Raw genomic sequence first — 12431 nt, forward strand, 5'->3', positions numbered from 1 at the left:
TATATATACAGTATAAAACGTATACATGTGTGCATGTGTAATACATAGTAACATAGTAAATAAGGTGGAAAAAAGACCATCGAGTTCCACCTATACAAATCTAATATACTTACAAAAAGCTCCAGTTAAGCTTAAATTAATCTCACTAAATAGTGACCCATTTAATACAAGCAATCATATCCATGAATTTTGTTTCTAGCCAGAAATGTATCTAAACGATTTTAAATGTATCTAGGGTATTTGCATTCACTACCTCCTTTAGTAAAAAGTTCCACAATTTTATTGCTCTTACAATGAAAAAACATTTCCGTTGCAGAAGATAATGGCCTCTAGTTATCAACGTGTCTACTTACCTGCCTTTGCCGGCCCCAATACGCCCGCCTAAGCTCGCCTCACATCGCCGCCGCGGACCTGAATACGCTCGCCAAAGTTATCAAAAAAGCTGTCAAAAAGCCGTGCACCAAGTACGGGGCGATGAGCAGCGGACTGTGATAGTTATCACTCATCCGATCTTGCTGCTCTTCGGCTTTTTCCCAGCTTTATTGATAAGCTGTCACTAAGCACCCACACTAAACTACACTGTTCTACCCCTATACCGGCGCCCCCGGAGCCCTACGCAACTAAATAAAAGTTATTAACCCCTAAACCGCCTCTCCTAGACCCCACCACAACTATAATAAATGTATTAACCCCTAAACCGCCGCTCCCGGAGCCCACCGCCACTCTAATAAACTGATTAACCCCTAAACCGCCACTCCTGGACCCCGCCGCCATCTACATAATACCTATTAACCCCTATCCTGCCCCCCTATACCGCCGCCACCTATAATAAATGTATTAACCCCTATCCTGCCTATCCCGTACCCCGCTTCAACTAAATAAATTGTTTAACCCCTAAACTGCCGCTCCCGGACCCCGCTGCCACCTATATTAAACTTATTAACCCCTAATCTGCCCCCCCTACACCGTCGCCACCTATAATAAATTTATTAACCCCTATCCTGCCCCCCCTATACCGCCGCCATCTATATTAAACTAATTAACCCCTAAACATAAGTCTAATATTAACCCTAACACCCCCCTAACTTAAATATTATTTTAATAAATCTAAATAAAAATTACTCTTATTAACTAAATTAATCCTATTTAAAACTAAATACTTACCTATAAAATAAACCCTAAGATAGCTACAATATTACTAATAATTATATTGTAGCTATTTTAGGATTTATTTTTATTTTACAGGCAAATTTAAATTTATTTTAACTACATAGCTATTAAATAGTTAATAACTATTTAATAGCTATCTAGTTAAAATAAAGACAAATTTACCTGTAAAATAAAAACTAACCTAAGTTACAATTAAACCTAACACTACACTATCAATAAATAAATTAAATAAATTAACTACAAATACCTACAATTAAATACAATTAAATAAACCTTGTTACAAAAAATAAAAAAAACTATTACAAAAAATAAAAAATATTACAAGATTTTTAATCTAATTACACCTAATCTAAGCCCCCTAATAAAATAACAAAGCCCCCCAAAATAAAAAAAATGCCCTACCCTAATCTAAATTACAAAAGTTAACAGCTCTATTACCTTACCAGCCCTTAAAAGGGCCTTTTGCGGGGCATGCCCCAAAGAAATCAGCTCTTTTGCATGTTAAAAAAAACACAATACCACCCCCCAACATTACAACCCACAACCCACATACCCCTACTCTAACCCAAACCCCCCTTAAATAAACCTAACACTACCCCCTGAAGATCCCCCTACCTTGAGTCGTCTTCACCCAACCGGGCACCGATGAACCAAAAGAGGGCATCCAGAGCGGCAGAAGTCTTCATCCTATCCGGGCAGAAGAGGACATCCGGACCAGCAGACATCTTCATCCATCCGACGAGGAGCGGCTCCATCTTCAAGACCTCCAGCGCGGAACATCCTCCTTGACCGACGACTAGACGACGAATGAAGGTTCCTTTAAGTGACGTCATCCAAGATGGCGTCCCTCGAATTCCGATTGGCTGATAGGATTCTATCAGCCAATCGGAATTAAGGTAGGAAAAATCTGATTGGCTGATTGAATCAGCCAATCAGATTCAAGTTCAATCGGATTAGCTGATTGGAACATCCAATAGAATGCGAGCTCAATCTGATTGGCTGATTGGATCAGCCAATCCGATTGAACTTGAATCTGATTGGCTGATTGGATCAGCCAATCAGATTTTTCCTACCTTAATTCCGATTGGCTGATAGAGGGATGCCATCTTGGATGACGTCAATTAAAGGAACCTTCATTCGTCGTCTAGTCGTCGGTCAAGGAGGATGTTCTGCGCTGGAGGTCTTGAAGATGGAGCCGCTCCTCGTCGGATGGATGAAGATAGAAGATGCCACTTGGATGAAGATTAGACATGTGCACGGCTAAAAAATTTGGTTCGTTTTCGGTTCGGATCAATTCGGACTTTTCGAATTTCGTTTCGGATCGAATCGGATTCGGCAAAATTTGAATAAATTCGTTTCGGATTTATTCGGATCCGAATAAATTCGTTTCGGATTTATTCGGATTCGGCTGAATTCGGTTCTATTCCGTTCCGAAATTCGGTATGTTTTTAGTACACTAACACCCATTTAGTACACTAAGTCACTAACACCCATAAACTACCTATGAACCACTAAACCGAGGCCCCCCCACATCGCAAACCCTATAATAACATTATTTAACCCCTAATCTGCCGATCGGATATCGCCGCAACCTACATTATAGCTATTAACCCCTAATCTGCTGTCCCTAACACCGCCGACCCCTACATTATAGTTATTAACCCCTAATCTGCCTCCCCCAACGTCGCCGCAATCTAACTACAAGTATTAACCCCTAATCTGCCGACCCGATATCGCCGCCGCCTACATTATAGCTATTAACCCCTAATCTGCTGTCCCTAACACCGCCGACCCCTACATTATAGTTATTAACCCCTAATCTGCCCCCCCCCAACGTCGCCGCAATCTAACTACAAGTATTAACCCCTAATCTGCCGACCCGATATCGCCGCCGCCTACATTATAGCTATTAACCCCTAATCTGCTGTCCCTAACACCGCCGACCCCTACATTATAGTTATTAACCCCTAATCTGCCTCCCCCAACGTCGCCACAATCTAACTACAAGTATTAACCCCTAATCTGCCGACCCGATATCGCCACCGCCTACATTATAACTATTAACCCCTAATCTGCTGTCCCTAACACCGCCGACCCCTACATTATAGTTATTAACCCCTAATCTGCCCCCCCCAACGTCGCCGCAATCTAACTACAAGTATTAACCCCTAATCTGCCGACCCGATATCGCCGCCGCCTACATTATAGCTATTAACCCCTAATCTGGTGTCCCTAACACCGCCGACCCCTACATTATAGTTATTAACCCCTAATCTGCCTCCCCCCAACGTCGCCACAATCTAACTACAAGTATTAACCCCTAATCTGCCGACCGCAAATCGCCGCCACTATAATAAATGTATTAACCCCTAAACCGCCGCACTCCCGCCTCGCAAACACTATAATACATTTTATTAACCCCTAATCTGCCCTCCCTAACATCGCCGCCACCTACCTACAATTATTAACCCCTAATCTCCCGCCCCCAACGTCGCCGCTACTATAATAAGGTTATTAACCCCTAAACCTAAATCTAACCCTAACACTAACACCCCCTAACTTAAATATAATTTAAATAAAACGAAATAAGTTTACTATAGTTAAATAAATGAATCCTATTTAAAACTAAAGACTTACCTGTAAAATAAACCCTAAGATAGCTGCAATATAACTAATAGTTACATTGTAGCTATTTTAGGATTTATTTTTATTTTACAGGCAACTTTGTATTTATTTTAACTAGGTACAATAGTTATTAAATAGTTAATAACTATTTAATAACTACCTAGCTAAAATAAATACAAATTTACCTGTAAAATAAATCCTAACCTAAGTTACAATTACACCTAACACTACACTATCATTAAATTAACTAAATAAATGAATCATATTTAAAACAAAATACTTACCTGTAAAATAAACCCTAAGATAGCTGCAATATAACTAATAGTTACATTGTAGCTATTTTAGCATTTATATTTATTTTACAGGCAACTTTGTATTTATTTTAACTAGGTACAAAAGCTATTAAATAGTTATTGACTAATTAATAGCTACCTAGTTAAAATAATTACAAAATTACCTGTAAAATAAATCCTAACCTAAGTTACAATTAAACCTAACACTAAACTGTCATTAAATAAATTAACTACAAGTACCTACAATTATCTACAATTAAATAAACTAAAGTACAAAAACCCCCCACTAAATTACAAAAAAAAACAAACACTAAATTACAAAAAAATAATAAAATATTACAATAATTTTAAACTAATTACACCTAATCTAAGCCCCCTACTAGCTATTAATATAGCTTCAATATAACTAATAGTTACATTGTAGCTATTTTAGGATTTATATTTATTTTACAGGCAACTTTGTATTTATTTTAACTAGGTACAATAGCTATTAAATAGTTAATAACTATTTAATAACTACCTAGCTAAAATAAATACAAATTTACCTGTAAAATAAATCATAACCTAAGTTACAATTACACCTAACACTACACTATCATTAAATTAACTAAATAAATGAATCCTATATAAAACTAAAGACTTACCTGTAAAATAAACCCTAATATAGCTGCAATATAACTAATAGTTACATTGTAGCTATTTTAGCATTTATATTTATTGTACAGGCAACTTTGTATTTATTTTAACTAGGTTCAATAGCTATTAAATAGATATTGACTATTTAATAGCTACCTAGTTAAAATAATTACAAAATTACCTGTAAAATAAATCCTAACCTAAGTTACAATTAAACCTAACACTACACTATCATTAAATAAATTAACTACAAGTACCTACAATTAAATACAATTAAAAAAACTAAACTAAAGTACAAAACCCCCCCCACTAAATTACAAAAAATAAAAAAATATTACAAGAATTTTAAACTAATTACACCTAATCTAAGCCCCCTAATAAAATAACAAAGCCCCCCAAAATAAAAAAAATGCCCTACCCTATACTAAATTACAAAAGTTAACAGCTCTATTACCTTACCAGCCCTGAACAGGGCCTTTTGCGGGGCATGCCCCAAAGAAAACAGCTCTTTTGCCTGTAAAAAAAAACACAATACCCCCCCCACATTACAACCCACCACCCACATACCCCTACTCTAACCCAAACCCCCCTTAAATAAACCTAACACTACCCCCCTGAAGATCTCCCTACCTTGAGTCGTGTTCACCCAGCCGGGCCGAAGTCTTCATCCGATGGGGCAGAAGAGGACATCCAGACCGGCAGAAGTCTTCATCCAAGCGGGGCAAGAAGAGGTCTTCCATCCATCAGAAAAGTACAAAAAAACAAACAAACACTAAATTAGCAAGAATAATAAAATATTACAATAATTTTAAACTAATTACACCTAATCTAAGCCCCCTACTAGCTATTAATATAGCTACAATATAACTAATAGTTACATTGTAACTATTTTAGGATTTATATTTATTTTACAGGCAACTTTGTATTTATTTTAACTAGGTACAATAGCTATTAAATAGTTAATAACTACCTAGCTAAAATAAATACAAATTTACCTGTAAAATAAACCCTAACCTAAGTTACAATTACACCTAACACTACACTGTCATTAAATTAACTAAATAAATTAATCCTATATAAAACTAAATACTTACCTGTAAAATAAACCCTAATATAGCTACAATATAACTAATAGTTACATTGTAGCTATTTTAGCATTTATATTTATTTTACAGGCAACTTTGTATTTATTTTAACTAGGTACAATAGCTATTAAATAGATATTTACTTTTTAATAGCTACCTAGTTAAAATAATTACAAAATTACCTGTAAAATAAATCCTAACCTAAGTTACTATTAAACCTAACACTACACTATCATTAAATAAATTAACTACAAGTACCTACAATTAAATACAATGAAATAAACTAAACTAAAGTACAAAAAAAACAAACACTAAATTACAAAAAATAAAAAAAATTACAAGAATTTTAAACTAATTACACCTAATCTAAGCCCCCTAATAAAATAACAAAGCCCCCCAAAATAAAAAAATGCCCTACCCTATACTAAATTACAAAAGTAATCAGCTCTATTACCTTACCAGCCCTGAACAGGGCCTTTTGCGGGGCATGCCTCAAAGAAAACAGCTCTTTTGCCTGTAAAAAAAAACACAATACCCCCCCCCACATTACAACCCACCACCCACATACCCCTACTCTAACCCAAACCCCCCTTAAATAAACCTAACACTACCCCCCTGAAGATCTCTCTACCGTGTCTTCACCCAGCGGGCCGAAGTCTTCATCCGATCGGGCAGAAGATGACATCCAGACCGGCAGAAGTCTTCATCCAAGCGGGGCAAGAAGAGGTCTTCCATCCATCAGAAGTCTTGATCCAGGCGGCATCTTCTCTGTTCATCCATCCGGAGCGGAGCGGCAGCATCCTGAAGACATCCCACGCAGAGCATCCTCTTCTTTCTTGATCCGACGACTAGGTGACTGTACCTTTAAGTGACGTCATCCAAGATGGCGTCCCTTGAATTCCGATTGGCTGATAGGATTCTATCAGCCAATCGGAATTAAGGTAGGAAAAATCTGATTGGCTGATTCAATCAGCCAATCAGATTCAAGTTCAATCCGATTGGCTGATCCAATCAGCCAATCAGATTGAGCTCGCATTCTATTGGCTGATCGGAACAGCCAATAGAATGCGAGGTCAATCTGATTGGCTGATTCCATCCGGTCTTGTCTCTCAAAGGCCTAGATTTAGAGTTTGGCGGTAGCCATGAAAACCAGCGTTAGAGGCTCCTAACGCTGGTTTTAGGCTACCGCCGGTATTTGGAGTCAGTCAAGAAAGGGTCTAACGCTCACTTTTCAGCTGCGACTTTTCCATACCGCAGATCCCCTTACGTCAATTGCGTATCCTATCTTTTCAATGGGATCTTTCTAACTCCGGTATTTAGAGTCGTGTCTGAAGTGAGCGTTAGAAATCTAATGACAAAACTCCAGCCGCAGAAAAAAGTCAGTAGTTAAGAGCTTTCTGGGCTAATGCCGGTTCATAAAGCTCTTAACTACTGTGCTCTAAAGTACACTAACACCCATAAACTACCTATGTACCCCTAAACCGAGGTCCCCCCACATCGCCGCCACTCGATTAATTTTTTTTAACCCCTAATCTGCCGACCGCCACCTACGTTATCCTTATGTACCCCTAATCTGCTGCCCCTAACACCGCCGACCCCTGTATTATATTTATTAACCCCTAACCTACCCCCCAAAACATCCCCGCCAGCTACCTACAATAATTAACCCCTAATCTGCCGACCGCAAAGCGCCGCTACTTACGTTATCCTTGTGTACCCCTAATCTGCTGCCCCTAACACCGCCGACCCCTATATTATATTTATTAACCCCTAACCTGCCCCCCTCAACGTCGCCTCCACCTGCCTACACTTATTAACCCATAATCTGCCGAGCGGACCGCACCGCTATTATAATAAAGTTATTAACCCCTAATCCGCCTCACTAACCCTATAATAAATAGTATTAACCCCTAATCTGCCCTCCCTAACATCGCCGACACCTAACTTCAAACATTAACCCTTAATCTGCCGACTGGAGCTCACCGCTATTCTAATAAATTTATTAACCCCTAAAGCTAAGTCTAACCCTAACACTAACACCCCCCTAAGTTAAATATAATTTAAATCTAACTAAATAAATTAACTCTTATTAAATAAATTATTCCTATTTAAAGCTAAATACTTACCTGTAAAATAAATCCTAATATAGCTACAATATAAATTATATTTATATTATAGCTATTTTAGGATTTATATTTATTTTACAGGTAACTTTGTATTTATTTTAACCAGGTACAATAGCTAAAATAGTTAAAATAATTACAAAATTACCTGTAAAATAAATCCAAACCTAAGTTACAATTAAACCTAACACTACACTATCAATAAATTAATTAAATACAATATCTACAAATAAATACAATGAAATAAACTAACTAAAGTACAAAAAATAAAAAAGAACTAAGTTACAAAAAATAAAAAAATATTTACAAACATCAGAAAAATATTACAACAATTTTAAACTAATTACACCTACTCTAAGCCCCCTAATAAAATAACAAAGACCCCCAAAATAATAATAATACGTTTTTGAGGCTGGCCGCGTCCGTAAGCAACTCTGGTATCGAGAGTTGCAGTGGCGTTAAATATGCCTGTACGCTCCCTTTTTGGAGCCTAACGCAGCCATTCTGTGAACTCTCAATACCAGAGTTATTTAAAAGGTGCGGCCAGAAAAAAGCCAGCGTTAGCTACGCGGGTCGTTACCGACAAAACTCTAAATCTAGCCATAAGTTAATAAAAAGCCTGCAAAAAGTCCATTAGCTACATATTCATGCATTAATCCATTTGTAAGCCATTATCAACGAACTAGCTATATGGTGCATGTAAGCAAGGAGATTTCACTAAATCAACCAATGGCTGTTCTAATGGATTGGAATACCCTAGAAAACAAATGAAAACATTGTTTGTCTGAGCTTTATAAGTTGTTTTTAAATGGTAATCTCTAATTGATTGGAATGGGTAACATAATTTTATTTCATATTTCATTTTCAGATGCTTGATGCAAATCAGAGGTGGGATGTGCATGAAGCTATTGATTGGGTCTCAACTTTAGCTGAATTTAAACCTGTATGGATTGAGGAGCCTACATCACCAGATGATATCCTTGGCCATGCAACTATTTCAAAGGTAAAATAACTATATTAACTGACATTTTGCGTTCACAATTGTCTTTATGATTTCTGTTCAGTTAAATTGGTGCAAAAAATCTCTTCCAGTCTGAGTTCTTTTTAAGCAACATAAGCACCATATTCCAGATCATCCAGGATGACAGATTTATTTACTGAATCCAGGAAAAGTACTATGTGACAATTATTTGTTAATACACCTATAATTTATTTGCGTAAAATATAAAATTTAAAGCAAAAAAACATAAAATCTGCTTTTTATTGACAACCAGCTTATTGTAGCTAACATCTTTGTAAAAACAAAAGCTCATTGATAATGGAGTCATAGCAATTCACGCAAAAAAAACATTCCAATATTCTGAAAATGTCAAGCAATCTGGAAATTCAAAAACACTTTAATATATATACATAAACCTTAGAAACATATGATGAAAAGTTAGTTTTATTTTCCAAAATTTATTGTGGCTTCAATAAAGTCAATCATCACGACTAATAAAAGTTGTTCCTGTAATGAATATCTTGTTGAAAAAACTTGCTGCAACTTTGTCACTTACAAATCATGGAATTGATAAAGATTTGAACCTGCCCCTTGTTAGATCAGTAAGTGGCGAATTTAGCTCCACTGAAATCAAAAGAGTCGCTTCTATCTCGCAACAGTCAACATCTTGCCACTGTCAAGGAAACTGGCATCACAAAATACATTTGCAACCTTACAAAACAAATGAATAAATATTGAAAAAAAGAAAAAGAAATAAAAACAAGACAAACTTTGTCAGCTTTGAAATAGTGAGACACAACTGTAAGATTAGATACTTCACAAGGGCAATCGTGTACACTAAGTTGAAGTTTTGGTGAAAATTCAGACCATGAAGCCTATTTATCAAGCTCCGAATGGAGCTTGAGGGCCCGTGTTTCTGGCGAGTCTTCAGACTTGCCAGAAACAGCAGTTATGAAGCAGCGGTCTAAAGACCGCTGCTCCATAACCCTGTCTGCCTGCTCTGAGCAGGCGGACAGACATCGCCACAATTCAACCCGATCAAGTACGATCGGTTGATTGACACCGCCTACTGGCGTCCGATTGGCCGTGAATCTGCAGGGTGGCGGCGTTTTTTTTTTGGTGGCGTATTGCTCTCCGCATTCAGAGATGTCTGTCAGACCTGATCCTGATCAGGTCCGACAGACATTTGATAAATATGCCTCCATGCCTTAAAGAGACAGTCTAGTCCAAAATAAACTTTCATGAATCAGATAGGGCATGTCATTTTAAACAATTTTCCTATTTACTTTTATCACCAATTTTGCTTTGTTCTCTTGGTATTCTTAGTTGAAAGCTTAACCTAGGAGGTTCATATGCTAATTTCTTAGACCTTGAAGACCACCTCTTTTCAGAATGCATTTTAACAGTTTTTCACCACTAGAGGGTGTTATTTCATGTGTTTCATATAGATAACACTGTGCTCATGCACGTGAAGTTATCTGGGAGCCAGCACTGATTGGCTAAACTGCAAGTCTTTCAAAAGAACTGAAATAAAGGGGCAGTTTGTAGAGGCTTAGATACAAGATAATCACAGAGGTAAAAAGTATATTAATATAACTGTGTTGGTTATGCAAAACTGGGGAATGGGTAATAAAGGGATTATCTATCTTGTAAAACAATAAAAATTCTGGTGTAGACTGTCCCTTTAAGTACAACCCAAAAACATCAGAAAACTCCTAGTCAACCCCTCATTGGTATCTACAAAATTGCTGAAATATGTTCTATCCTAGCAGACAACTGTAACATAACATAACAGACGTGCAAATATTTAATATTTAAATAAGCAGTGATTACTCCTTCTCAGGCTCATCATTTAAGGCTTGCCTGAAACGGAAGTTAAGTGGCAGCAGCTCCTTAAAGGTATAGTCCAAATTAAGCTTTCATGATTCAGATAGGGCATGTCATTTTAAACAACTGTCATGTCATTTTAAACTCTAATTTACTTGTATCATCAAATTAGCTTAGTTCTCTTGTTATTGTTAGTTGAAAGCTAAACCTAAATAGGCTCATATGCTAATTTCTAAGCCCTTGAAGGCCGCCTCTCAACTGAATGCATTTGACAGTTGTTCACAGCTAGAGGGTGTTAGTTCATGTGTTTTATATAGATAACACTGTGCTCACGCACGTGAAGTTATTTAAGAGTCAGCACTAATTGCCTGAAAAGCAAGTTTGTCAAAAGATCTGAGATAAGGAGGCAGTCTGGGGTATGGTACATAAAGGGATTATCTATCTTTTTAAACAATAAAATGTTTGGTGTTCACTATCCCTTTAACCAGTCTACCACTTTTAGGTGGCGGATTGAAATCATTCCAATCTGATATGATCGGGATAATTGACAGCCCCTGCTAGCGGCCAATTGCCTGCCAGTAAGCAGGGGGCGGCATTGCACAAGCATTATACCAGAAATGCTTGTTTAATGATAAATGCGGACAGCGTATTTATATAGTGAATCATGTCTGCTCGACATATGATAAATCAACCTCTTATACTCATTAAGAGAACCCGTTCTGCAAATTTTGCCAAAAAGTGTTGCTTCTGTAATTCCACATTGATAGTTGCTCTTATTTGATGTGCGATATATCATATATTGAGGCCATTAAAAGAATTATATATATTAATGTCAGGAATACCCTCTGGTGATAGACTGGTAAAGATAGGTGAAGAGAGCCTCAATGGATTTTCGAATATAGTCTCGCCTTTGAAGAGCCCTTATCAGAAACATGAGTGTCTATAAATGTAGCTTATAGACTAAATTTAACTGGCTGTATCTATTGAATGCAGTTTTTTAAATCTGTATAACATTTGTATCCTATATTGAAATTAGTCATTCCAACTCATATTGCTACTTCTACAAATCCCAATACCAATGAGCGATTGTGTAGGGGAGTTTTTAGAGTTAATGAGGGTTGCAACAAGGTGATCACATTAAAGGGACAGTCTACTGTAAAAACACGCCCCCCTCTATGATGAGTTGGGATGTCGCGTGATTTCGTGCATTGTGATGCTGTGTTACTGCCAGTTTGTAATAGTCTGCACTGAACATATGGGCTATTGGACACAAGCGGCATCACAATGAGAACACGCCCCCCAATATGATGGGGAATAGTGTCATGTGATCGCGTGTAATGTGATGCGGTTATACTGACGCTCAGATAGAGGGTGTGATACCTATACCACTTATTTGATTGGCTATTGGGAAAATAAAGTATCCAATGAAAGGAACCAATTAAGGCTTTGAGAAAGCCCAGACAAAACGTGCATTAGGTGTTCGCCTGTCTGTGAGTAATCTGGACTTCGTTATCCTCTACTTGTGTATATTTTTGATCGTTAAATTGATAATTTGGTTATTCCACGGTCACTGCAAGCCCATACATTTTTCACAATAATTGTAAGTAGCTGTCTACTGTCTACTGTCGGTTAAGCCCAACCCTTTACCCACCTTTGTGGGTATCATCTAATC

General features: G+C 37.3%; 1 protein-coding gene across 1 annotated transcript in view; it reads left to right on the forward strand.

The window, feature by feature from the left end:
* Positions 1-12431, forward strand: part of LOC128660878 (mitochondrial enolase superfamily member 1) — a 197737-nt gene that overhangs the window by 137851 nt on the left and 47455 nt on the right. The window contains exon 11 of the mRNA XM_053714960.1: positions 8801-8935. Within this exon, the coding sequence (XP_053570935.1) occupies positions 8801-8935 (135 nt within the window). The remainder of the gene's footprint in view (positions 1-8800; positions 8936-12431) is intronic.

This window comes from Bombina bombina, chromosome 5, assembly GCF_027579735.1.
Source record: "Bombina bombina isolate aBomBom1 chromosome 5, aBomBom1.pri, whole genome shotgun sequence".
NCBI lineage: Eukaryota > Metazoa > Chordata > Amphibia > Anura > Bombinatoridae > Bombina > Bombina bombina.